General features: G+C 48.1%; 1 protein-coding gene across 12 annotated transcripts in view; it reads left to right on the plus strand.

Moving 5' to 3' along the window:
- Positions 1-24,541, plus strand: part of PPP2R5C (protein phosphatase 2 regulatory subunit B'gamma) — a 131,647-nt gene that overhangs the window by 43,423 nt on the left and 63,683 nt on the right. The window contains exon 1 of one of the 12 annotated variants that reach the window (XM_061159433.1): positions 5,544-5,669. The exons of 10 other annotated variants lie outside the window; for them this stretch is intronic. In XM_061159433.1, coding sequence (XP_061015416.1) covers positions 5,648-5,669 — 22 coding nt within the window. In that variant the 5' untranslated portion in view covers positions 5,544-5,647. Of the gene's footprint in view, positions 1-5,543; positions 5,670-24,541 lie in introns of those variants that run through there. One more of the 12 variants, XM_061159438.1, reaches the window with a different exon arrangement.

Here is a 24,541-nt window from a genome sequence, read left to right on the forward strand (position 1 = left end):
GTTTAAGCAGAGTCACATAAGGAAATATGGTCAAGGTCCCCCCCCACCCACCCACCCCGCTTTACTTACATGGAACCCAAACATCAAAGCGTTTAACATAACCAAGCTGGTGCAAATGATTTTCAATGCTTGATTTGGATATTTTGAGTATGTCGGCTATCTCCTGTGGCGTATAACGTTGATTGTTCTCAATTAATTTCTCACTTTGATCACTATCAACTTCAACTGGTCTACCTGACCGAGGAGCATTGTCCAGCGAGAAACCTCCAACACGAAACTTCACAAACCGCTTTTGACATATTCCACCAGTCACAGCACCTTCTCCATACACTGCACAAATCTTTTTTTTTGCATTTCAGTTGCCTTTTTACCTTTCTTGAAATAATAAAGCATAATATGCTGAAAATGTTGCTTTTTTTTCTTCCATCTTCAATGGCTACTACAAATGGCTACACAGTCCACCAGTTTTGATGTTCAGTTTTTTTTTAACTCATGCTGATATGACACCTGTCACAATACAATTAAATGAAATTGTTTCAAATGAAGTAAAAGACAACTAAGTGCTACAAGAAGCATCTTATGGAAAAAAAAACAAAGAAATTTTTGGCCAATCCACATGCCATGCACCGCCCCCCGCCCCCCCCCCCCCAAAAAAAGATAGTATTTGAACCAGCTGAGATCCAAACTATAACCTTATACCTTACTGTTTCAAGTTTTAATATTGCAGTATTTCTAATAGAACTTGAGTTGTTACACCTGTTTGATCAACCTTTTCAGTGTCCGCTTTGTCATTCATGCATGTGAACTTCATTTGAATTTTTGTCTGCTTGTGTTATTCACTAGCAATGTGTTCTATTACGGTAGTTCACCTTATAAAGTTATGAGAATAGTTATGTTTCCTAAGGAACAAGCCCAGTTTTCCCAAATTGCTGGTCCTTTATGCTTGGTAACTTCAAGGAGGAGGAAGAGGTGGGGACCGGGGGAGGCGCTGGGTATGTTTGTAGACCATTTTGGCATATATACAACCAGAAGTTGTTCTTCTCTCCTTCTGGTAGCAGGCAAAGCTTCTCCAGGGGTGGCGTATGATAACGTTGTATTCACAGCTCTGAAGGTGTCCTCAGTGTCTGCATAACGCAGTGGCCAGTGGGCCCCTGGAGTCCCTGAGATACTTCCAAGGGAGCTGCAAGGTCACAGTGGTCTTCAGTATTACAGGCAGATTCTTTTACTGTCTGAGCCACCAGGGAAGCCCTTTCTCAAGAATATGACAGCCTTTTTTTTTTTTTTTTGCCTCTTTCACTGTGTGGCCATTTGCCCTGATGGTGCAAAGGCAGTGGTGGGTAAAATAGCTCCTTTCGCGGAGCAGGCCGTGGTGTCCAGCTGGAGACCACCACGCAGCCCACCAAGTCACACGAGTCTGACCCAGGACTATCCTTGATGAAGCATGAAGTGGTTAGTTTTACTAGCTCTCAGCCTTTGCTCACACACCTTTTCATAACATTCTGTGGGTTAATAACATTCTGTGGCACGCTGCGGTGCTGAGATGGTCTCCAGGGACACTGCACAGTTGTGTGAGTTGCAAGCTGAACTGGCCACTTTTTTCAGGAACATTATTTTTACTTGAAAGAAGAAGAGACAGACACATTGGGTTAGTAAAACCTGAATATTTGACACATGCTTTCTCGAAAGTGAAGTGAAAGTGAAAGTCGCGTTGGACTCTTTGCAACCCCATTTACTATACAGTCCATGGAATTCTCCAGGTCAGAATACTGGAGTGGGTAGCCTTTCCCTCCTCCAGGGGATCTTCCCTACCCAGGGATCAAACACAGGTCTCCCGCATTGCAGGCAGGTTCTTTACTAGCTGAACCACCAGAGAAGCCCATTCTCGAAAAGGAATGAAGGAATTCTGTCAGTTCAGGGAACGACAGTGACACTATTAGTTGCCCATGATAAAATCCAAACTTGTAAGCAAGAGTTTGAATTTTGGGAAACTGCCAGCGTGAGCTTGACAGCTCCCAGTGCTGACGACTTCTGATGATACCAACAAACGGGGCTTCTTGATCTGAATGATGGAAGAGCTGCATGACTGCACACCAACACATTCAGAGATGCTGCAAACATGCGTGGGCAGGAGAGACATTCAAAGTGCAGGACACACCACGGAGCTTGATGTCACTGAAGCATCATCAGTATGGTTTCAGATTCCACGTTGCAGCTAAGCTTTCAGAAATGACCGCTTGTTGAACATTAGCATAGACTCAAAGAAGAATAACCACAGTTTTTTTAAAAGTCATTGAAATACCTCCCTTTCCCAGCTAAACATGTGGTTGAAGGCTGGGCTTCTTCTTTGTATACTTCAACCAAAATAGCATATCAGACAACAGTATAGAAGCAGAAATGCAGGTCTACCTGTCTTCTATTAAGTCAGACTTTATAAAGAGATAAGCAAAAATATAAATCAGTGTCACTTTTCTTGCTATTTTTTAATATAGTTATTGTCATGATAATATTTCAGCTAACATGAAATGAGCCTGTTACCTTAAGTGAATCAGTCAGTACATGTTTTAAACCCTCTCTAATCTGGTATCAGTAAGCAGAATCCATGTGATCCATACTCTTCAGGGTCCTCCAGACTGTTTTTAGAGGACCTGATTCTGACACCAAAAACAATTGAAAACCCTCGGCCCAGGAAAGCTCTGTAGCATGAGCTGGACTTGCTGGACCCTGTTTTTACCAAGCCTCTGTATTTTTCTCTCCTCCTCTCTCAACACAAAAAAATTTCCAGATTAACTAGTTAGCTAATCATGTATATAGGTCTCCCAGGCCACAGTGGGAGCCAGTAACTGCCCAGCTTGTGGGTAGTGGAGTCACCCCAGGACTGGGCCCTCTCTTTTGGCATTAATTGGCTCCCTTTTATCTTCTTCTGATCTTTTTAAAAATCCATATGTGAATACAGCCACTTTGAAATTTTTTTTGAATTGGAAATAAAACTAAAATTATCCCTCACCTTATCCCCAAAATGAGTCTCCTACCTTCCCTGGCATCTCAGAGCAAATTGTTTGGAGTTTGCTGTATATCATTTTACAGGTGTGTGTGCGTGTCTGTATTCACACTAAGTAATGTAAATGTGGATTTATCTACTGACTGGAAGTATATAGTATTTTTTTGTTTTCTGTTTTTTTGTGGATTTTTTTTTTCCCGGCGCCTCGAAGCTTGTGGATTCTCCGACCAGGGATTGAACCCAGGCCCTCAGCAGTGAAAGTGCCCAGTCCTGACCGCTGGACCACCAGGGAATTCCCTGGGTTTTTTTTTTTTTCTTAAGACAAAAAAGCTAGCATGATAGTAGTTTTGGAAAACTAAACTTATACAAGGTTTTAACATGTTGATAGCTTTGTGAACTAATTCCTGATGCTCTTAGCTAAATGTAACGTTATAGTATCCTGAATTGCGCTGTGTATACATACACCACATAAACTCTTAAAGTGCGGTCCCGCACTCCTCTGCGGATTCGGTTTAAACCCTGGGACAAGGTGGGCGTCTGGCAGGAGGCTGCAGCGAGTGGAGCGTCTGCCCGGTGCCCGGGCCGTCCCAGGGGCGATCCCGGGCGCTTGCAGCACGCAGCCAGGCGGCACAGAGGCCCCGTGCTCGTCGCGCAGAGGTCCCGAGGGAGTGTCCGAGAGCAGGCCTGGCCAGGCGGTGAGTGACGAGGCCCGTCTGGCTGGAGCTGGGCTGCCTCTCCCACACCTCCCTGCTGGAAATGTGGCCCCTTCTCTCTGCTTGAGGCCTGGTCCCCAGGAGTCATCTTACCTGAGAGAACACCATTGACCCTCCTTTGCCTGCTTTTTAGAATATTTTCCTAGATGTTGAAAACACTGGGGTCTTGTCAGTTTAGTGGACCCCCTTCCTAAATTAGACCCAGTCATGCCGCAGTCGAGCTATCGAATTCAAGGCTAAGGCCTAACCGTGTGTCTTACGGGGTGACTGGGGTCCCTGACTTGTCTCCAGACCTTCCTGAGTCTGTGAATGTGCTATATTTTTAAATGTGTTTGATTAAATTACTTGTTTTTCAAGGGAATTGAAAGAAAAGAGCTGAGATTCAAATTCTAGCCTCCTGTCCCTGAGGACAGAGCACGTGATGAGAATAAGCAGATTGCTCCTTTTATCCTTAAGAGAAATGCTATGCTGGTAGAAAACTTGAGTGACTGGTTTTTTGGTTTTTTCTTTTTTTATGACTTTAATAAATTTTAAAACATTATCTCTTTGCAATAAAGTCACAAATGACATTTTATTGAAGAAGCATTATTCACCTTAAACAAAGGTTAACTTAAGTTTACACTTTAAGCCAAAGTTAAACTTGCAAGTCCTGAAGTCTTTTTGCTTATCTTCTTCCTCTCTGCCTGCTTCTTCCCCTTAAGCACTCCTTTCTTATTTTGTCTCATTTATTCTTCAGATGAGGCAGTCAGATCTTGAAACTGACCTTTTCTAAGGCGTGTAACTTTCCTTGGGTTGACTTTTCTTATTCAAATAATACAGTGTCAGTGGATGTGAATTCTGGATATTTCACTTTTAAGTTTTGTGCACCACTTAAATATAAATTTTCAAATATTGATCTTGAATTTTGGCATTTAATTTGATATGCGTTGCAACTGTCAGTACCCAATTAAATAACATGATTGTCCCGTCTACCTGGATTGGGAAAACACCTTTTGGGAGTGTACGCACATGTATGTGCTCACATGTGTCTTTAAAGCCAAATACCAACTTAGTTCAGTCTCTAGTCTTGTTGTTTAGTATATTGGCTTAATCACCTGCTTATTTGAGCCTTTCTTCTGTTTTAAAAAAGGAGGAGAGCCCTTAAGTGAAATGTAAGCTAAACCAGGATTATAATTTTAACACTACATCAATGTTAAAAAAAAATACAAAGGGACATTTAAGAAGCATATTCAGTAATGTGTTCTTTGCCAGGAAACAGGGACTTTTCAGGCAGTTACTCGTCTTGACTGTGACATCCATAGTAACTCAGACACGCCACCCAGATAAATATTTAGACGGGTTAGGAGTCTGCAGAACTGAGGCAGGGCAGTGCCAGGGCTGATGCAGCTCGGGTGTTGGCCATCCCAGTGCATGGCCCTGCATCCTGTCTGGTACACCAAGCACTGCCATCATCCGTTTCTGGCAGGGCTTTTTGAAATTGTATGGCCTAGAGAGAGATTGTTTAGGAAGGCCAGCTTACTCAGGGCTGTTCATCCTCCTGTGTGATGCCCAGGGGCCGGTGGAGGCTGTGGTCATTTGTCATTAGCGCCCAGGAACCTTTTTCATCTTCAGAGCACCTTGCAGGTGTTCATTAACCATCCTCTCTCTCCTACGAGGCAGCAAACAGGTTTTATTAGTCCCACTTTTACAGTTGTGGAAGCCAGAGCAGAGAGGTCCCGGACTTGCCCGAGGTCAGAAGGACGAGCTCCTGGGTTCTCTGAGTCACGACTCCGGGCCCACACCCCTCTGATGTGCGCACGGCTGCCCTCTCAGCCCCTTTGTCACAGAGATCTGGCAGCGCGGTGCCTTCTGCCCTCAGTTGCTCACAGGGGTGTCGAGTGCCGTGCAGCTGGAAGCAGGTTAGTTGATCTTATGGTGTCATCTAGAAAAGCAAGAGATGCAGATTCTGGGTCTTGAAGGTAAGGGCCGTGCCTTGGGGGTTTGTGGGTATGGATGAAATTAACTGAGTGGAGCCTTAAAGTGCATCCACTTGCCCTTAGCATAACCTGGAAGCACCTGTTGAAGAAACACAGTCTCCGGGACTGCTTTCCACTTGGTCCAAGGACCTTGCACATCGCAAGAGATATATGTCAAAGCTGTGTTTTCACCATAGCTAACAAGAGTATTTCAATGCTGAACATAAACTTACTACTGCTAAAGATTCCTCTTGAGTGATCTTAGAATTTAGAACAAAGTAAGATATATTGTTCTGTTGTAATAGAATTTGGAGCTTTTGGGCGGTAGGGAGGAGAGACATTCTTTCTCTGAAAACTGGCTGTGGTAGAATAAGCATCTGTCCAAGGGGAAACAGGAGAAAAGACAGCTGCTTTTGGATGATGTATACAATTGAGAGGATGTTTGCATTTTAAAAATAGTTCTTTAAAAGCCAGTCAACTCATTTTCCTGATCTTCATAAAGCTCTGAGATGTTTCCTTCCTCATTCTTTGCTCTGAGAACTCTGTGCACGTGCTCTTGTTGAATTCAACCTTGGTAGTATAGCAGCCCTGCGGCTTTCATTGTGCCAGATAAGGTTAAAATTAAGACCCCCAAATTTTTAGTCCACCAGGTTTGTTCTGATGGGCAGGAAAACTTGATGGAATACAGAGAACAAAATTTAGTTGTGACCTTCTACCTTCTGGCCCACTAAAGCTTTGTTCCCTTTCCCAAACAAATATTTATAAATCACCACCCTGGTGGTCGGCACTGCTGGGCGCCTTCAGGCTGGCACCAGGGAGGAGAGAGTGGTCTGGCCGGGTGGGGCGGGGGTGGGGAGGCCTCACCGATGTCGTCCGGGATAAGCTCCCTGGTGGTCCCCTGGCGCTGGCAGGGACCAGGGGTGACTCGTTCAGCACATCAGGGAATGTGTTGTGATGGGTGTGGTGAGAGAAACACCAGAAAAGGGTTTTTGTCAAGTAAGCAGCATCTCTTTGTGGACCAGAAGCGGAAACCATTAGGGAGCTGGGAGTGAGAAGGCTGAGCTGCAGGCCATGGTTGTCACGCAGGAAGGGAGGGCCCCGGTTACTTAACACAGTGAACCTCAAAGACAGGCGAGAAGCTACCTCTGGTGGGAAATGCCCGGGTTGTCAGTGTGCGTGTGTGTGTGCACGCGCGCTTGTGTGTACGCTGTAAACATATTCCTATTCAAAAAAGGAAAAGGGAGACAAAGCATTAAAGTGGAGGCCATGTGTGGCTACTCATCTTTCCATGTTCCTGTGCTGTGCTCCTAGCTGACTAGCTGGAACACAATGTGGAAAGGCCACCGTCATGGACTTGGATTTGAGACGTGACCAGAGGTTCACTTGGCCGGCTCTGGCCCAGCCCATTGACATCCATGACCTCAGTGCAGAGCCCAGGATGCAGGAAGGCTCTCAGTCACCTCCACTTCCTAACCAGGGCCTCACTCACACTGTCCAATTCTGGTTGAACTTACCTTTCCCCGTTGCGTTTCACTTTGTCACGTGAACCAGTTTTGCTGTATTTCAGGTGTCGTCACGGTGCGGTCAGCCCTCTCCCTTTCTTGCATGCGAGTGGTAAGGCTGTCAAAGCCAGATCTGCTGGAAACCCAAATTGCAGCATCATCTTCAGCAGAGAGGGTTTGCAGAAATTTCCAGGGCAGGAGGGGAAATTTAAGAAGGAGGTTGGAGAAGATGAGGCCGAATGGCTTTGGGCTTTCTGATGGCACAAGAGGGGAGCCCTCTGCAGAAAACTGAGGGGAGTGTGGTGACCTGGCAGAGGGAGGAAAGGGTCGAGGCCGAGGGGGAGTTGACGGGGTGGGTGAAGTGTGGGCAGCCTCCAGGGAGCAGACCCTGGTGGTGACTGTGATCACAATCCCTTAGTATAGACATGCTTTGCAAACACTCTTCCCCAGTTTCTGGGTTCTCTTTTCACTTTCTTGATGCTATTGTTTGCAGCAGAAGAGTTTTTAATATGGATGCAATTCAGTCTATCTAATGTGTCTCTTGTTGCTTTTGATTTTTGGTACCATTTTAAAGAAATCATTGCCTAATCGAGAGATTTGCTCCTGTGTTTTCCTCAAAAAGTTGTAGCACCTTAGTTCTTTCACTTGGTCTTTGATCCACTTTGAGTTAATTTTTGTGCGTGGTGTTAGGTAAGGGTCCACCTTTGTTCTCTTGCATGTGGCTATCCAGTTTTCCCAGCACCATTTATTGAAAGGGCTGTTCTTTCCCCACTGAATGGACTTGGCACGCTTGTGGAAAATCAGTGGACCGTAAATGTGAGGATTTATTTCTGGACTCTATTCTGTTCCATTGCTCTATATGTCTGTACCAGAATCTTGATTCCTGTAGCTCTGTTGGAAGTTTTAAAATCAGGAAATGGGAGTCCTCCAGCTTTGTTCTTCTTTTTCCAAACTGTTTTGTATTCTGGGTTCCTTGCATTTCCACGTAGTTCTTAGGGCCAGTTTGTCAGCTCTCCTGGCCTCTCTCAGTAGTCTTGTCTGGGCGAGCCTTGGTTAGGTCAGGACAGTGCACTCCACACTCTGCCTGGAAGCTTCTCTGACTGGGGGAGAAACCTGCTCTTGTTGGGAGTCTGGGGCCATGTCCTGTTCTGGTCTAGTTCAGTTCAGTCGCTCAGTCGTGTCCAACTCTTTGCGACCCCATGGACCGCAGCATGCCAGGCCTCCCTGTCCACCACCAACTCCCGGAGTTGACTCAAACTCATGTCCGTTGAGTCGGGGATGCCATCCAGCCATCTCATCCTCTGTCGTCCCCTTCTCCTCCTGCCTTCAGTCTTTCCCGGCATCAGGGGCTTTTCCAGTGAGTCAGCTCTGGTCTAGTAAGAGCCCCAAGAATGTTTGTCTCTGAAGTCTTGGGTCTTGTCACAGAAAGCTATTTCAGTTTTGTATTCTGTTTATAATTATCATAGTTTAATATAAAGATGTTTGACATGATTTTAACTGCTTTTTAAGGTGGATATTCCAGGAAGTGTGTCGTGTTTATCCTGTGGTCTTGTTCACACATCCCTGCCCCCCTGCTCAGATCACATGCCCCAGTTTAAAAGGCCGAGTTGCAGGAAGCCTGCCCAGTAGAGCTTTTGTGTTTGTAAAGGTTGTTTCCTTGACCGTCTGCTTCTCAGTCGCCTCTGAAGACCCCAGGCTGGCGTCCGTCCACCTGTCTGAGGTGGAGCTACCTGATTGTCAGCGTGTTGGTGTCTCCTCAAGGCTGCCGCCCGTTTCTCTTGAGTCTTGAGGCAGGTTTAGACCTTGTCGGTCTTGGCCATCAAACAGATTCCCGCAGGGTGCAATCCATTCCATTCCCTAAGTTATCCTTTCTTGGAAGGTCAAGTGCTCAGCCAGGAGCACCCTCCTTCGTTTATGTAGATTCAGGTGTATTGACGGTGACGGCCCAGGAGTAGTCATTTCCAGATGCCTGTGCGGCTCTGTGACAAGGCTTCTTCCTGTCCAGGCAGAGGTAAAGGTGATGTAGTGTGGAGTTTTCACACAGCTAAACTAATTCAATTTACAGGCCTCTCCTTTAGTCTAAGATTGTCCTTTTTGGTATTAAAACGTCTTTAATGATTTTTCTAAGAATGTTCCTATTTGTCAGTTAGGGCAGGAAGCCAATGTCAGTCTTTAAGATTCCTTGTGAAATTTTATTGATCTGCGAAATCAAACTTCAGAACATCGCTTTAAGCCACAAATCTCCAATTTATGCCTTGTTTACATTCGGAATTACCACATAATATTTCAGACAGTTTATGTAACTTAAAAGCCCATTTTTTATTTCCTTTATATTTCCAGAAGAGGCAAATCCAGGGAGACAGAAAGCAGGTTAGTGGTGGCCAGGGGCTGGGGGAGGGAGTTCTTCTAGGGTGATGAAGTCTTGAAACCAGAGAGGGGTGATTGCACAACGCTGTGAATGCACTAAATGCCACTGAACTATGTACTTTAAAATTGTTAATTGTAGGTTATGTGAATTTCTCCTCAGTTTTTTTTAAAGTCGTTTTATTCAATGTTGTAATTATACATGAGCCGGAAGGTGGGAGAGGGGGTGTGTCGGGGTTATATGAATCCAGGTGAGCACGGGATATGTGCTTACACACGCCGGTATATATTATTAATTTGTGTCTCTAAGCATTATCATTAGAAGCTAACCAGATCAACAGACTTTCTGCTTTGGGACAGCAAAAAAGTTGGTTTTAAGACTGAAACTCAAAGATATTCTTTAGTCTCACCTCACAACACACATCCACCAGCTTTTTACAACCTTTCACCCTGGGAAGTTGAAGTTTCGGACTCGCCATCAGGAGAAATCGGAATAAAGTTTCTCCTGCTGCTCTGTCGGTGGCTCTGTCCTGTCGTTTACTGGGACGCCAGCCACCAGGCTGGAGACTGTCCGTGACGTCCTGTCCTGTTACCCTTGAAAGGGGAACGTGAAATTTGTCCTCCCCTGCCCCCAAAAAAGAATGGAGAGAAAAGGTCCTACATTATTTTTAAGTGAAGAACCCTTGTTACAAACTCCGAGCACAGTATTGTTGTGTTTAGACTTTCTTTCCTTGCTGCTTCCAGAAGGAAACCCACGGAGAGCCCACAGAGGCGCTGGGTTGGGGCCACACTGGACTTGGGGTTCTGGGGGGACAGGAATACTCACCACTGTTCAGGCTCCTTAGTTTCCTGAAGTAACAGAGCTTCAGGATCTCTTAGAATCCATCCATAAAGGTGGATTTTTTTGTTGTTGTTGTTGTTTTTTTTTAGGAAGGTGATTTTTCCTCTTAACTTTGACTTTATGTTTGTAAATGTGTCGAGTTTTGGCAGTGTTTAAATGGTTTCCGTGCCTCGAGCCTGCTCATAGCGGGGCAGTCCCGAGCACGCGGGTCTTGGCGGGAGGGAGTCAGACATGGCTCCACAGCAGTCCGCTCCCCCGCGGCCCTCAGACCGTGCCTCCCAGCCGTGTTTCCTCACAGGCTGCTGGCAACTCGGCCCCTCCTTGTTGTTTCGTGGTTCTTGTCGGTATCGTTTTCTGCTTTGCGGCGTCGAAATTGTACTGGGACCTGAACACTGGTTTAGCGTCCATAGTGACAGAAAAAAAAGAGAACTTTCTGAAGTCATCTCTGTTTTGTCCTCAGCTGCCACAGCTGATTGCTCAGCGTTCTTGTCTGTTAAGAGCCAGAACCAAAATGAGGGCACGCAGGGTGTCACCTGAACCTCAGATTCTGTATCATTTCGTGAGAAAGAGTTCCACTTTTGTGAAGAAAACACCTGCTTCGTTCAGGCCTGCCGTCGAGGCAGGCAGCCTCCGTGTCCTGACCTGGTGGAAATCTGCAGTGTGAGCCTTCACAGCGCCTCTCCTCTCCCGCTTGTCCTCCAAGGCTCAACTGGCTGTTGTCCACAGGAGGGAGGCAATGTCTTCATCCGTTAATTCGGGTTCCTATCGCCAGTTCACATTTGTAGCCCCTCTAACATATCACATCAGTGAAATCTGCCGTTCTCCCAAGTGGAATCGCAGAGGATTTATGAGCTACACGCTGCTCCCTTGGATCCCGAGACCAGCGTATCGCCCGTAAGGTTGATCCACCTCGAAACTGTAAACAGATTCTCAGTTGTGGCTTTGGAGGGTCTGTCCCGATTCAGCCCTGCTTTCAGGCTGACGACCGCTGAGGGTTCGCCCAGACCCGCGTGAATCAGAGCAGCCAAAAATTCACCAGAGCTTTCCGGGGCTCCTGGACCCGGAAAGGAACGCAGCGCAGGCTCTATGTTGTGCTAGGCGTTTGTGCAGTGGGTCTCCTCTAGCAATGGTATTTAGGTAAAGTTTAGTATAACTCTGTTACGGGATTCAAAGAGACACATGATTTCTATCAAGTTGGGTCAAATTATAGCTCCTGTGACAGGTCCTTGGGTTGAAAGGTATGACTGGGTAGTTCAAGTTCAGAAAGCAGGGAAGACAAAGATAAGCAAGAGGGCCCGCCCTCAGGGAGCCCGTAGACGGTATGACTAGAAGAGAACCACATATCTGTGGAGAAGGTCAGAGGAAAGCGGCCGTGGGGCTGCAGGGGGAGAGGATGAAGGGATGCTCAGTGAGGTACCAAGGGGGCGTCTGCCCGCCGGCTGGACTTGCAGCGGTCAGGATGGGATGAGGGCGTGGGGTAGCTGGCAGAGGGAACTGCAGGAAGGCGAAGACACGCCGGGGTGCCAGTGAGAGGGTAGGGGCCGGGCCCGCGCCCTGTTGGCACATTCTCGTAAATGTGTTTGTCCAGCACACGTTTCCGAGCACTCTTGTGTCATGCCTGTCACACCAGGTGAAGAATGTAAACAATCTAGGTGCCGCACCTGAAAGCTCTGGTGGGCAGGAGAGGCGGCCGTGCAGGGGGCGAGCAGCCCGCAGGAAAGGGGTTTGGTTTGGTTTTTACACACTGGGGTAGCCCAAGGTGCTTCCAGATGTGGTTGGCACACACCGCTGGTGGCACAAGAGACGGTTTTAAGCACCAAAGCCTTGTTCAGCTTTGGTGATTTGTCTTGTTTTACAACAAATGAAATATGAGCCTTCTTGTTGGTGTTTATGATAGCTTAATGTATAAGACGTGCTTGCATACTTACCTAGGACATTTTATTGTTTTAGCTACTTCCAAAAAAGAATTCAGTGAGGCCTAAAGTATTAAAATATATACAACAGTATATTAAAGAAAAAAATTGTATTAGAAACCAGTTTGGAGGGTCAGTTCAACCTTTGAATCGAGCTGTTTAGCACAATTTCAGAAAAAAAAAATTCATGCTACTAATGGTCTAATGGGCGTAGTATCTTCTTAAGCTGGCTTCTAGTCTATAATGCTAAAACAGTTGCAAAACACACAAAAGAAGGTGCTTACCTTCCTGTTTGATTTGTGAGGTGGGACATGCCCACCTTATTGTAGTTTATTCCTTAAATAAGTAGAAGAATTCATCTGTTATTTACACTGGTTAAAGCTGAATTTAATTTGTCTGAAGACATTCTTATTTTGGCAGCAATACTATGATGTAGACTTGAAGGCAAAACCTAAAAGAACTAATTGATTGCCTGGGATTGATGGAAAGATTCTGACATGGGATTCCTAAATAGTCTCATATTTATAGACCCAGAGACTGGCAGAGGGTCAGCAGAGGCTGAGAGCAATTGTTCCCTCAGTGAGAGAAACAGAATGTACAAGAGGGGTTGGGTGATCTTGCCTCTCATTCAGTATGCCCTTGCTGGGTAGTAAGAGTCAACAAAGAGAGGCATGAACTTGGTCAAAGAAGAGTTTTGTTTTGTTCTTTCCGCGCTGGGGTAACCCAAGGTGCTTCCAGAAATGGTCGGCTCAGGCTGCTGGTAGCACAAGAGATGCTTTTTAAGTGGTTCAGAATTGAACAGTATTTTAAGCATTATCTGGGTTTCCCTTGGGGCTCAGCTGGTAAAGAATCCGCCTGCAATGCGGGAGACCTGGGTTCGATCCCTAAGTAGGGAAGATCCCCTGGAGAAGGGAAAGGCTACCCACTCCAGTGTTCTGGCCTGGAGAATTCCATGGACTGTTTAGTCCACAGGGTCGCAAAGAGTCGGACACGACTGAGCGACTTTCACTTTAAACATTGTATATTGATGAATATAAAAGTATGTAATTAGTGTGTCAAGTCCACAGTTTCTTAGATTATTGTTGCTTAGGACAAGGCCTAGTAAAAAGTGTGTCCACTTAAATAAAAACACCAAGTAAACAGTAGCACGACTGTGCACAGATGTGGGGATGCCTGAAGCACGGAAGGCGGGAGGAGAAGGGGACGACAGAGGATGAGATGGCTGGATGGCATCACTGACTCAATGGACATGAGTTTGAGCAAGCTCCAGGAGACAGTGAAGGACAGGGAGGCCTGATGTGCTGCAGTCCATGGGGTCGCAAAGAGTCGGACACGACTGAGCGACTGAACCGAACTGAAGCACAGAAACCCTGGGATAGGCCCGCGGAGTTCATCCCAAGCAGACTGTTCCAGAGAGCCCCCCAGCCTCCTGTCTGCTTCCAAGCACAGGAGCCCCGCTGGTGCTGGGCTTGGAGACTGGGGGTCTGGGTCCCAGGAGCCCTCAGGGGAGGGCCGGGCTCACAGCCGTCCGGCCTCTTGCGGCCACACGCCGGCCTTCCATGTTGTCTTCCTCCCCCTCCTCACCTACCCCTCAGCGCCCCTTCGCGTCCTCATTCACTGGGTGACTTCTCTGCGTCCCTCTGTGCTTGGTGGTGTAGCTCGAGCGAGTCACTTCACCGCTGAGGAACTGTGTGCTCCTCTGTACGCTGGGAATGATAACCCCGTCTCTCAAGGAGTCGTTGTGGGTTCTACTCTCAGTGAGACGAGAGTGTGAGCCCCAGCACGGAGTGTGGGACGTGCTGAAACCAGGCATGTTAGCAGCCACTGCGATCAGATCTGCCCAGTTCTTCCCTCGTTTCCAAATTCAGACCCCCAGCTAGTGAAAGCGGAGTTGTAGTACTTCAGCTTTCAGGAGAGAAGCTTTGGCTTGGCCAGAACCTCGCGCTGGGCTCACGTCATCTGCTCTTGGCCCAGGCTGCGGGGGAGCGGGGGACAGGGTGCAAGAGAAACCCGCCGCCCGGGTCTGCCCCTCAGGCCGGCCCTGGGACTGCTCTGGGGTCCTCACTGGCCTGAGAGGCGCTCAGCCCCGCTGATGCCTGGGAGTCCTGGCCAGCCTGTCATGACCAGAGCAGGTGTTTTAAGACGGCATTGCTTGGGGTCAGCGGGGAGATCCCTCGACTCTCAGAGTTGGGCACAAATTGTCACAAGATCGGAAAGTTGCCTATGACGACTAATTGTGTGGTGTGATAGTTCTTTAGACACTACCGCCGTGGGTTCACTTCTGGCCCTGATTGTCTCGCCCAAGAGTCTCTTCCCCCGCTTTTGTTCATTTGGTTTCTTTTGAGAGGACACCGTATGGTAGAATAAGAGGTCCTGGGTTTGAGTTCTGTCTCTCCCGGCCAACCATCAGGGCAACTGACTGTGCCGAGACAGATTTCTCGTCAACTTGTCCTGGGATCAGGCGGCACGACGTTATCAGTAGACTGCCAGAAACATCAGAGCACTGTAAATATGTTTTACGTTTTCTCTCTGTCGTGCCTCAGAGTGCTTTGGTTTGGGCTTCCCATCTTCACTGAATCCAAAGTGGTCTGTTCCTCCGACCGACCATTTCTGGAGCGGTCCTGGCAGTTCTGCCACAGACCAAGGGTCACCTTGTGAGTCTGGCCGGAGCGCAGTGGCTGAGGTGCCTCTCGAAGCCTGTCTCCGGGACAGAACGGGAGAGCCCTGTCTCCATCCGACCGGCCTGTCCTCTGTGCTGAGGCCCTGGAGGCTGGGTGTGAGGTTAGAGGCGGGGACAGCAAGACCGAGGCCAGTTTCAGGAGGAAGTGGTCTTTTCAATCTGGGCCAAAAATAGTCTTCTCAGAAAAAGGAGAGGAAGAAAAAGTGTGACATGAAGTGATGCCTTGATTAGCATCTGAGTGTGGCTGTTGACGTCCCACGGGCCACCAGAAATTGACCTGAGAAAGCATTTCCCTCTTAAGGTCAGGGGGTGATTCCAGGGGAAATTCTCTTCCCACACCCAGTGTCTTGTAGGTAAAACCTCAGCATCGTTGCCAGTCCTGACATCCAAATCTCTTAAACCACGAGGTCATATGATGCTTGCTTAATGTCCACGGGCTGTCAAGTTGCTTGGGGACATTTGTAGAAAGGGTTTATGTGGTAAGATACCAATTTGGTCTTATCGGGAATCTGATTGGAGACTAGAGCAGTGACTCTTGATTATAACCTGGGAGGAATCAGAAATCGACCCTCTAATTGACTATGACTACCCTCTCCTCTCCCAAGAGGACTCTTCCAAAAACCTACAAGAAAAAGTCCTCGAATTTTGGAAAATCACTTTCTTAAATTCAGCTCACTAGTGAGCCTGTGATGATAAAAAAAAAAAAAGCCTCAGAGGAAGGTTAGAAGGTCTAGCAGGGCCTTCTATTCTGCTTCCCTTTCTTCCCAGTTTCCTGGAGAAGCCTTTTCCTTTAGGGGTCCGTTCACAGCACACTCAGAGCGAGGAGCGGAGGCGTCTCTGTCTCTAGTCTCTGACAACGGCCTGGACCTGTTCAGTCGAGGCCGTGGCCGTCTGAGGCAGCCTGTCTGGCGGACGCCGGAACAGCAGTGTTCTGTGGGGAGAAGAGGGTTGTGGGGTTGGGGTGCCTGAGAGGCTGGCCTGGGCGGAGAGCTGGTGGGTGAGATCCCACCTCGGAGCTGAGGCGCTGTGTCCCCTCCGTGGCTGCCAGCGTGGGGCACGTCTCACAGTTCGCTGAGCATCCAAGAGAATCAGTAGAAGGGAAAGCGGACGGTTTGGATCTTTAGTTGGCCGGTAGTGTTATTAGATGAGACCCGGGACTTCAGGCAAAATCCCAGACATCTGACGATCTGTTGAAAGGGTTCCTTTGTCCGAGCCACCCTCTCATCTAGAATACGAGCTAACGGGGAACTTGGCCCATGTCAGAGTTACTTATATTAAGCACTGCTGATTTTAATTCACAGATTTTTTTGAGGCATTTTGAAGATCCTAGAAATAATGTTTTTGTTGACGTTTTGTTAAGGTTTACAGAGACTGGGGGACAGTCACAGTCTTTATCTTGACCAGGAGCAGCAAGGCCACACTTCTTCCTGTAAGAAGCGGGTACGTGGAGACCAGCCTGGGAGGTTTGAAAGGGCTCCTGGCCAGTGGATGGTACCAGTGTGGCCGGAACTGTCCCCTGCAGAGGCTCTGAAGCCGCACTACCTAGACTCAGACGCCAGCCCTGTCACTTCTGAGATTTGTCACGTTAACTGCTGTGTGGATCCTTTTCTTTGTGTAACTCGATTCCTGGGCTTAGAAGAGTTAAAATAATGCCTAGCACATAGTAAGTACTCAGGGATGGTGAGCTATTAGAAGTCTTTAAAAGAGATAAAAGTGAAGATGTCCTTGCTATTCAGTCGCTCAGTGGAATAGCAACTTTGTGACCCCGTGGACTGCAGGACGCCAGGCTCTTCTCTCCTTCAATATCTCCCAGAGTTCGCTCAAATTCATGTCTGTTGAGTCGATGATGCTAACTAACCATCTCATCCTCTGCCGCCCCCTTCTCCTCCTGCCTTCAATCTTTCCCAGAATTAGAGTCTTTTCCAATGAGTCAGCTCTTTGCCTCAGATGGCCAAAGTATTGGAGCTTCAACTTCAGCAGCAGTCCTTGCAATGAATATTCAGGGTTGATTTCCTTTAGGAGGGACTGGTTTGATCTCCTTGCTGTCCAAAGGACTCTGAAGAGTCTTCTCCAACACCACAGTTCAAAAGCATCAATTCTTTGGCACTCAGCCTTCCTTATGGTCCAACTCTCACATCCGTACATGATTACTGGGAAAACCATAGCTTTGACTATATGCACTTTTGTCAGCAAAGTGATTTCTCTGCTTTTTAATATGCTGTCTAGTTTTGTCATCTGATTTCATGGCTGCAGTCACCATCTGCAGTGATTTTGGAGCCCAGGAAGAGGAAATCTGTCACTGCTTTCACCTTTTCCCCTTCTGTTTGCCATGAAGTAATGGGGCTGGATGCCATGATCTTAGTTTTCTTAATATTTAGTTTTAAGCCAGCTCTTTAACTCTGCAGCCGTGAAACGAGAAGACGATGGCTTCTTGGCAGGAAACCTGTGACAAACTTAGACAGTGTGTTGAAAAGCAGAGGCGTCACTCTGCCGACAAAGGTCTGTACAGTCAAGGCTGTGGTCTTCCCGGTGATCACGTGCGGTTGTGAACACTGGACTGTAAAGAAGGCAGAACACCAAAGAATTGATGCCTTCAAACTGTGGTGCTGGAGGAGACTCCTGAGTCCCTTGGGCAGCATGGAGATCAAACCAGTCAATCCTAAGGGAGTTCAACCCTGAATACGCGTTGAAAGGACTGATGCTGAAGCTGAAGCTCCAGTATTTTGGTCATCTAATGCAAACAGCTGACTCATTGGAAACGTCCCTGATGCTGGGAAAGTTTGAGGGCAGAAGGAGAAGAGGGCATCAGAAGATGAGGTAGATGGCTGGATGGCATCACTGATGCAATGGACGTGAACTTAGACAAACTTCGGGAGATGGTGAGGGACAGGGAGGCCTAGCATGCCGCCGTTCTTTGAGTCGCAAACAGTCAGAAAAAACTGGGTGACTGAACAACAACTACTACAAGTTTTCCTTCCAGGGAGCAAACATCTGTTAATTTCATGGCTGCAGTCACTCTTCACAGTGATTTTAAAGCCCAAGAAAAGAAAATCTGTCACTCACTGCTTCCACTTTTTCCCCTTCCATTTGCCATTAAGTCATGGAACTGTATGCCATGATATTAGTTTTTTCAATGCTGAGTTTTAAGCCAGCCTTTTCACTCACTTCTTTCACCCTTATCAAGAAGCTCTTTAGTTCCTCTTTGCTTTCTGCCATTAGGGTGGTGTCATGTGCATACCTGAGGTTGTTGATATGTCTCCTGGCAGTCTAGATTCCAGCTTATGATTTATTCAGCCTGGCGTTTCATATGGTGTATTCTGCATAGAAGTTAAATAAACAAGTTAAATAAACAAGCCTTGTCACACTCCTTTCCCAACTTTGAACCAGTTCATTGTTCCTTGTCTTGTTCAGTTGCTTCTTGAGCTGCATACAGGTTTCTCAGGAGACAGGTAAGATGTTCTCTTATTCCTGTCTCTTTAAGAATTTTCCACAGTTTGTTGTGATCCACACAGTCCAAGGCTTTAGCATAGTCAGTGAAGCAGAAGTGCATGTTTTTCTGTAATTCTCTTGCTTTCTCTGTGAGCCAGCAAACGTTGGCAGCTCGGTCTCTGGTTCCTCTGCCTTTTCTAAACCCAGCTTATACATCTGGAAGTTGTACTGTTGAGGTCTAGCTTGAAGAATTTTGCGCATTACTTTGCTAGCATGTGAAATGAGTGCATTTGTGTGGTAGTTTGAACATTCTTTGACATTACCCTTCTTTGGGACTAGAATGAAAACTGACCTTTTCCAGTCCTGTGGCCACTGCTGAGTTTTCCAAATTTGCTGGCATACTGAAAGCAACACTTTAACAGCATCATCTCTTACGATTTGAAAAAGCTCAGCTGGAATTCCGTCATCTCCACTAGCTTTGTTTGTAGTGATGCTTCCCTAAGGACCACTTGACTTCACACTCCAGGATGTGAAGTGAAGACAGTTTGGAAAATTAGCAAAATAAAATACAATAGGAAACTAAATTTTCAAAATTATTTAAGGAAATTCTTCAGTCCCCAAGCAAAAATAAATAAGATTAGACCTCCAGCAAAAAAAATAGAATAAAATCTGAAATGCTCTACGCAGTTGAGGTGAGGAAGCTAGATGGGGTTTCAGCAGAGCTGCAGGCAGAGAGCTGGGGCTGGAAGTCCTCAGACCCGCCGGCAGAGAGAGTGGCCGCTGGACCTGACCACAGCCACAGGACAGGGCTTCCCTTCTGGGCTCCTGACCTGCCAGCTTGAGACCAGAATCGCTGCTTCTTGGATCACACACCCATTTACAGCCAGTTTTATCATTGCTGTAAGCAAGTTGTTCTGTTATTTCAGAAAGTTGTATTTCAAGGATTTTATCCCAAGGATTTAAAGATAGTTCTTTTTCAAAATGCTATTTAAACTGAGTAAATTGGTTTAAATATACTATTTCAATGTTAAATGTCTGGCTGGGGTTAACACATGTCGACTGGTGGTCGGCTGCGTGCAGAAAGGTTTCACGTCTAGGTTCAAGCCCTTGGTTTCATATGTATTCCTCCCTATGGTGCCCACAGATGAGTTATTGTTTCTAGAGACCTGTTGTAGTTTCATCTCCCCGCTCTGGAAACTGCTGCCAGCACCCCAGTCTCTGAGAGCAGCGGTCTTGCACAGTCTCATCGAGCCAGAAAGAACCTTAGATTTTAGATGCAGAAACCGCGGCCCAGAGACGTCGAGCGGCTAACCACCGCAGGGCACGGCGGAGTCTCCTGCCGACCTGGCCTACCTCTGCCTTCCAGTTCATCTTGTCTCCTCACCCGGGTAAGCTTCAGGCAGCAGGCTCACACCCAGAAAACCCAGCCCCACCATCATTCCTTATAAACCCTTCAAGTTTCAAGGGTCTCTTCCATCCAAATCCAGTTACACCACAAATTGATAGTCCAAAACATCCGCTAACTCATCAGAGAGATGGGCTCCTCCGAGATCCAGCGGGCACACGGGTCGTAATTGGATTTGGGGTCCATCCAGCCCCTCTCGGACAGCAGTTACGTGGCTGCCCTCGCGCCGCGCCGTTCCGGGGACCGGGGCAGCCGCGCGCGGCCGCGGTGCCCTGCTCGCCAGAGCACCCACGTAATTGTGTTATGCGCAGCCAGACGCCGACAGCTGAGAGCCGGCCTTTGTTAGCTGCCGGGCTTGCTGCTGAGTGCAGGGCATTGGCGGCCTGCTCGGAAACGCCTGGAGAGGATGAAAAACGTTGCTTCCGTAGCAGACATTTTCTGAGGATAGGCGCATAAACAGGATGGAATAATAGACGCTAACAAGCCACTGCATCTGATTAACGGGAGACAGAAACAAGCACCCCGTATTGAGGGCATGGTCTGTTCCAGACATCACTGCAGCACGTCGCATCTGTTCACAGCCCCCCACTCCCCACTGCTTAGCTACCCCCCCATTTCCCAGTTGAGGAAACCAAGGCCCACAGGGATCCGGCCTTCTGCCCAAGGTCACTAAGTTAGTAACAGGCGGTGCTGAAGTTCCTCCCCACGTGTTCTCCCTTTCCACCCTGGTTCTCAGCGCGCCTCGTCCTCCCCGTGAAGCTGTGCCCGTCCTGTCCCCAGACGCAGAGATCGCAGCCGCCTGCTCGATTCGGGCTCCGCCCGTGGCCCTTGGCATGGCCTGCAGCTCTGCCCCTCGCCATGCCCCCGGGCGGGGCGGGCTCCTCTTCCCCGTCCCGGAGCAGCTGGTGTGGGAGCCAGGCGGAACCCGCATCAGACCAACAGGCTCTCCCTGTCATCAGACCCTGCACGTCAGGAAAGCAGGGACCAAGTAGAAGCATCACCTCGGTTTGCCCTGTAGGCTGGGGTCAGCTCGGTAGTAAAGGAGCAGCTGAGTGTCTTTCAGCACACACCAGAACACAGAGCGTTTCCTGTTTCAACTAATAATAAAAACACCGGCGACTGAGGTGGCCTGTCTTTCTCCAAGGGCAGATGAACCTTTCGACCAGCCCCTTGGATGATGCACCTTGAGTATTAGGGTTTAGTCTGAGATGACCACCTTGCGCAGGGCTATCGGATCACTGCCCGCAAGCATCCTTGGTTTCGTCCTTGTCCCGTCGCTGGTTTTGTGGCACACTGGTCAAATGCCTGTTACTTGCTGAGGGCACAGCACCTGTGCCTCCTCTTTACCTCCATGGTCCTCCCCAGTTGAGGCCAAGTTCAGTGTGGGATGTCGGGAAGCCCCTGGGGAAGGCTTCAACTCTCTGGCCCTGGTGGGGCGTGGGCACCCCCCACCTTCAGAGTGGGTGTGCTGAGCCTTGGAGGCGGAGTGTGGGGGGGCTGTCCTCTGTCTTTACTGCTGGCGTCCTTACCAGGACCGGCCTCTGGGCAGGGAGTAATTGACAGGCTGTGAGCTGAAGACCGGAAGCCAGCATAGGTAAATATTAGCACTGATTAGTTAATACTAGACCGCGAGGATGGGGCGGTGGGCACGTGAGATGAGGAGGCTGGCCGCTCCCGTGAGGGCTCAGGGGGGTCCAGCACCATCTGCATCAGCTTCCCCCCACCGGGGGAGGGTGACCCGCGGTGTGCATGTGGCCCCTGATGTCCTGGTCCCCGGTGTCCTGGCGCCTGCACTACTTCCGGTTCCCGACTCCTGGGGCACACAGCCCCTCAGGGTTTACCGGACCGTGTCCTTCACTGGTCCTTCGTGCCGCAGCCTTGGGCCAGGCATGCGTGAAGAGCCCCCAGCCCGTCCTAAGAGAGCTCGTGTCCAGAAAGAATCACTCGTCTATCTGAGACACAGAGAAGGGGAGTAGAGAACGTGAATAAAAACTGAAAAACCTCTATTGTTTTTTCGGTATATCCTTCTCACAACTCCACACGGTTCTGTCCGCTGGTAAGCACATGAGAAGTTCTGTGGCCTTCCTTTGGCCGTCTTTCATTTGTCAGTGTAATAAAAAGCAGTTACTTTTCCTGAAGTGATAACCTGCTCTTGTGCCTCAGATAAGAGCGGCTGTGTTGCTGGTACTGTTGGTCGCCAGGTGCAGTGGTATTGTGTAATATTTCATCAGAAATGCCAGCCTCAGTGAGGGAGGAAGCAACGTGACCAGAGACGTTGGGCGTTTACTAATTTGTACTCAGGGTGAGTGTCTTATTCGTTCCCCGACGAGGTGTTCTAGAACTAAGTCCTTAAGCGGGAAAGAAAGCCTTGGTCAACAAATTTGGGGCTGAATCTCTTTATTCCTGGGAGTTAGACTTAATCTTTCACTGTCAAAAGAGCGGAGCCTCTAATTCAGCGGACATTGGTTGAGTGCCTCTTATGCATCACCTGTATTGGGAGGTGCAGACACATTCCTAAACGTCCCTGTGTGTCCACTCAAGGATTTCCAGGCCTAGAATCCTGTCGTGACTTCGCCGTGTTCTTTACGCAGGGTCTAGGCTGGAAATCAGTCTGTTTCTCCACGTGACATCCCCCCCTGAGTTCTCTTGCCTTGATGAAGAGCTTTTCCAAGGACACCAATCTCTGCTGGTCGTTGTCTCACCTCAGTCTGACCCTCTTCTGCTTCAGCCTCTGCCCGCCCCGCCCGCCTCCCTGGCAGAGCTGCCAGTTCCAGGGTACAGAGCACGGAGATGAACTAGACCTTGGCTTCAGATGATGCTTCCCGAAATGAGAATAACTGCCTTATAAGCTTACACGGTAGCCTCACAAGAAAGGGACAGTGGGCTGGCGGGTCACTGGTGGAAGGTCAGTGAGGAAGGTGAATGTTACCTGCTTTGTGAGTAAATACAGACAAGACTGAAGAATTGCAGGAAAACCAGAGGGGAGGAAGGGTCCCCAAGGCTGGAAGGAGGCGCGCCCAGGTTGGCAAGGAAACCAGTCAGACGCAGGATTTACTCGGGGTGCGCTTGTCCTGAGCCAACTTCCAGCCTGGACTCGGCCCCGGGGAACAGGTCTTTTCCTGTGGGAGGGAGGAGGTAAGCTTCACGAACGTGTATGGCTCAGCTGATAAACTACAGAATTGGGGTTTGCAAAGGGAGTGTTCATAATGGATTTTGAGATGTAGTTATCACCAGCGAAACATGTTTAAAGTGAAAGTGGCAGTGTAGAAGCTGCTGGCATACTTGCATCACCAGATTTAAATCCAGATTACTAGAGCAGGCAGTGCTTCCACTTTGCGGCGCCCGGAACGCCACCCGGAAGAACCGGAGAAGGGCGGCTCTGCACAGCGAGGCAGGGTGCAGGGCTGGCCATCCGCGGCTGGTTCTCTCCGAGCAGAAGGTAGACAGCACCCGGCTCTCTGGCCCCTTCACATCAGCAGCAGGTTACTAGCTCCTTGTGTGGGCAGTACAGACAGAGCATGAAGCAGGGAGCCTGTGGGCTGTATTTGCATGAAATATCTGACCCAGCGGCTCAGGGTGTGTAGTGAAGTCCCATCAGATCTAAGACGCTGTTGATTGTAAGGCCAGCCTTGTTTTAAGGACCACCTAAGAAAGAAAGAAAATAGAAAGGGAAAGAGAAGCTTGGTCTATATGGTGTTAACATGGAACGTGTAAACATTAGAATAGATGAACTGTGACCCTTGCGCTGTGACACTGAGAAAGACTTACAGGGTTGATAATGGTTTTTAACTTCATCAGCCAAGTGAGGAACCACTGGAGAGGGAGGGTTCACTCAATTTTAAAATTATGTAGGCACCACGGATCCAGGTAGAATCGGTCTCATCGCATCGTCTACAGAGAAGTGAGAGTTTCATTTAGTGTATTTATCAGGCTCTCAAGTTGCAGAAGTTTGGATCTGTGGAGCAAGAGATAATTATTACCAAAAATGACCCCTGCCAGGCCAGCGCCCTGAGGAACCATGCTTGGAGTCATGGTTGCCTCGTGAGAAGACTGAGAAGTTGGTTCATAGATTGTTACTTTCTCCCTCGAAGTAGATCCCTCTGCTTCTGTCATCTTCATTTCGGTCCCCCCGTATCACTTCTGAAGAGATCTTACTTCCAGGTCACGTTTGTGTCAATCATCTGCTTAAATACCCTCTCTGATTCAAATCTATCTACTCGCAGTACTTCTCAGATTTTTCTATCAAAATGCAAACCTCTAAGAGTTCAGAGTGCTGAAATGCCTCACACGAGCAGCTTCTTTGAAGAACTTGTCATAAGTTTTATATGGGCTTTGCATTCTGCTCTGATACCTGTGTCATTATTTTAATATAAATATGACTTAAATTATGATGCTGCTCAGTTAAATTACCCGTATTTGTTTCCTTCAGATCAACTTTTTCAAATTCAACAGATTATTTGAGGGCCTGCTGTGGGCTTGGCCAGTTCTAGATACCAAGGATTAAGTGGTGAACAAGACAGAGTTTCTCCTCTATAAAAATGTATGGCTAAAGATCCACTGTGATTAATTTAGGTTTATAAAATGTAATCTGTTGCCTTCAGGTAAGGTTCTGTCTTTTGGAGCTCAGATTTGAGAGGTGGGCAGGTGGTGCTAGAGGCAAAGAACCCGCCTGCCAAGGCAGGAGATGTAAGAGACTCAGGTTCGATCCCTGGGTGGGGAAGATCCCCTGGAGGAGGGCACG

This window comes from Dama dama, chromosome 13, assembly GCF_033118175.1.
Source record: "Dama dama isolate Ldn47 chromosome 13, ASM3311817v1, whole genome shotgun sequence".
Classification (NCBI taxonomy): domain Eukaryota; kingdom Metazoa; phylum Chordata; class Mammalia; order Artiodactyla; family Cervidae; genus Dama; species Dama dama.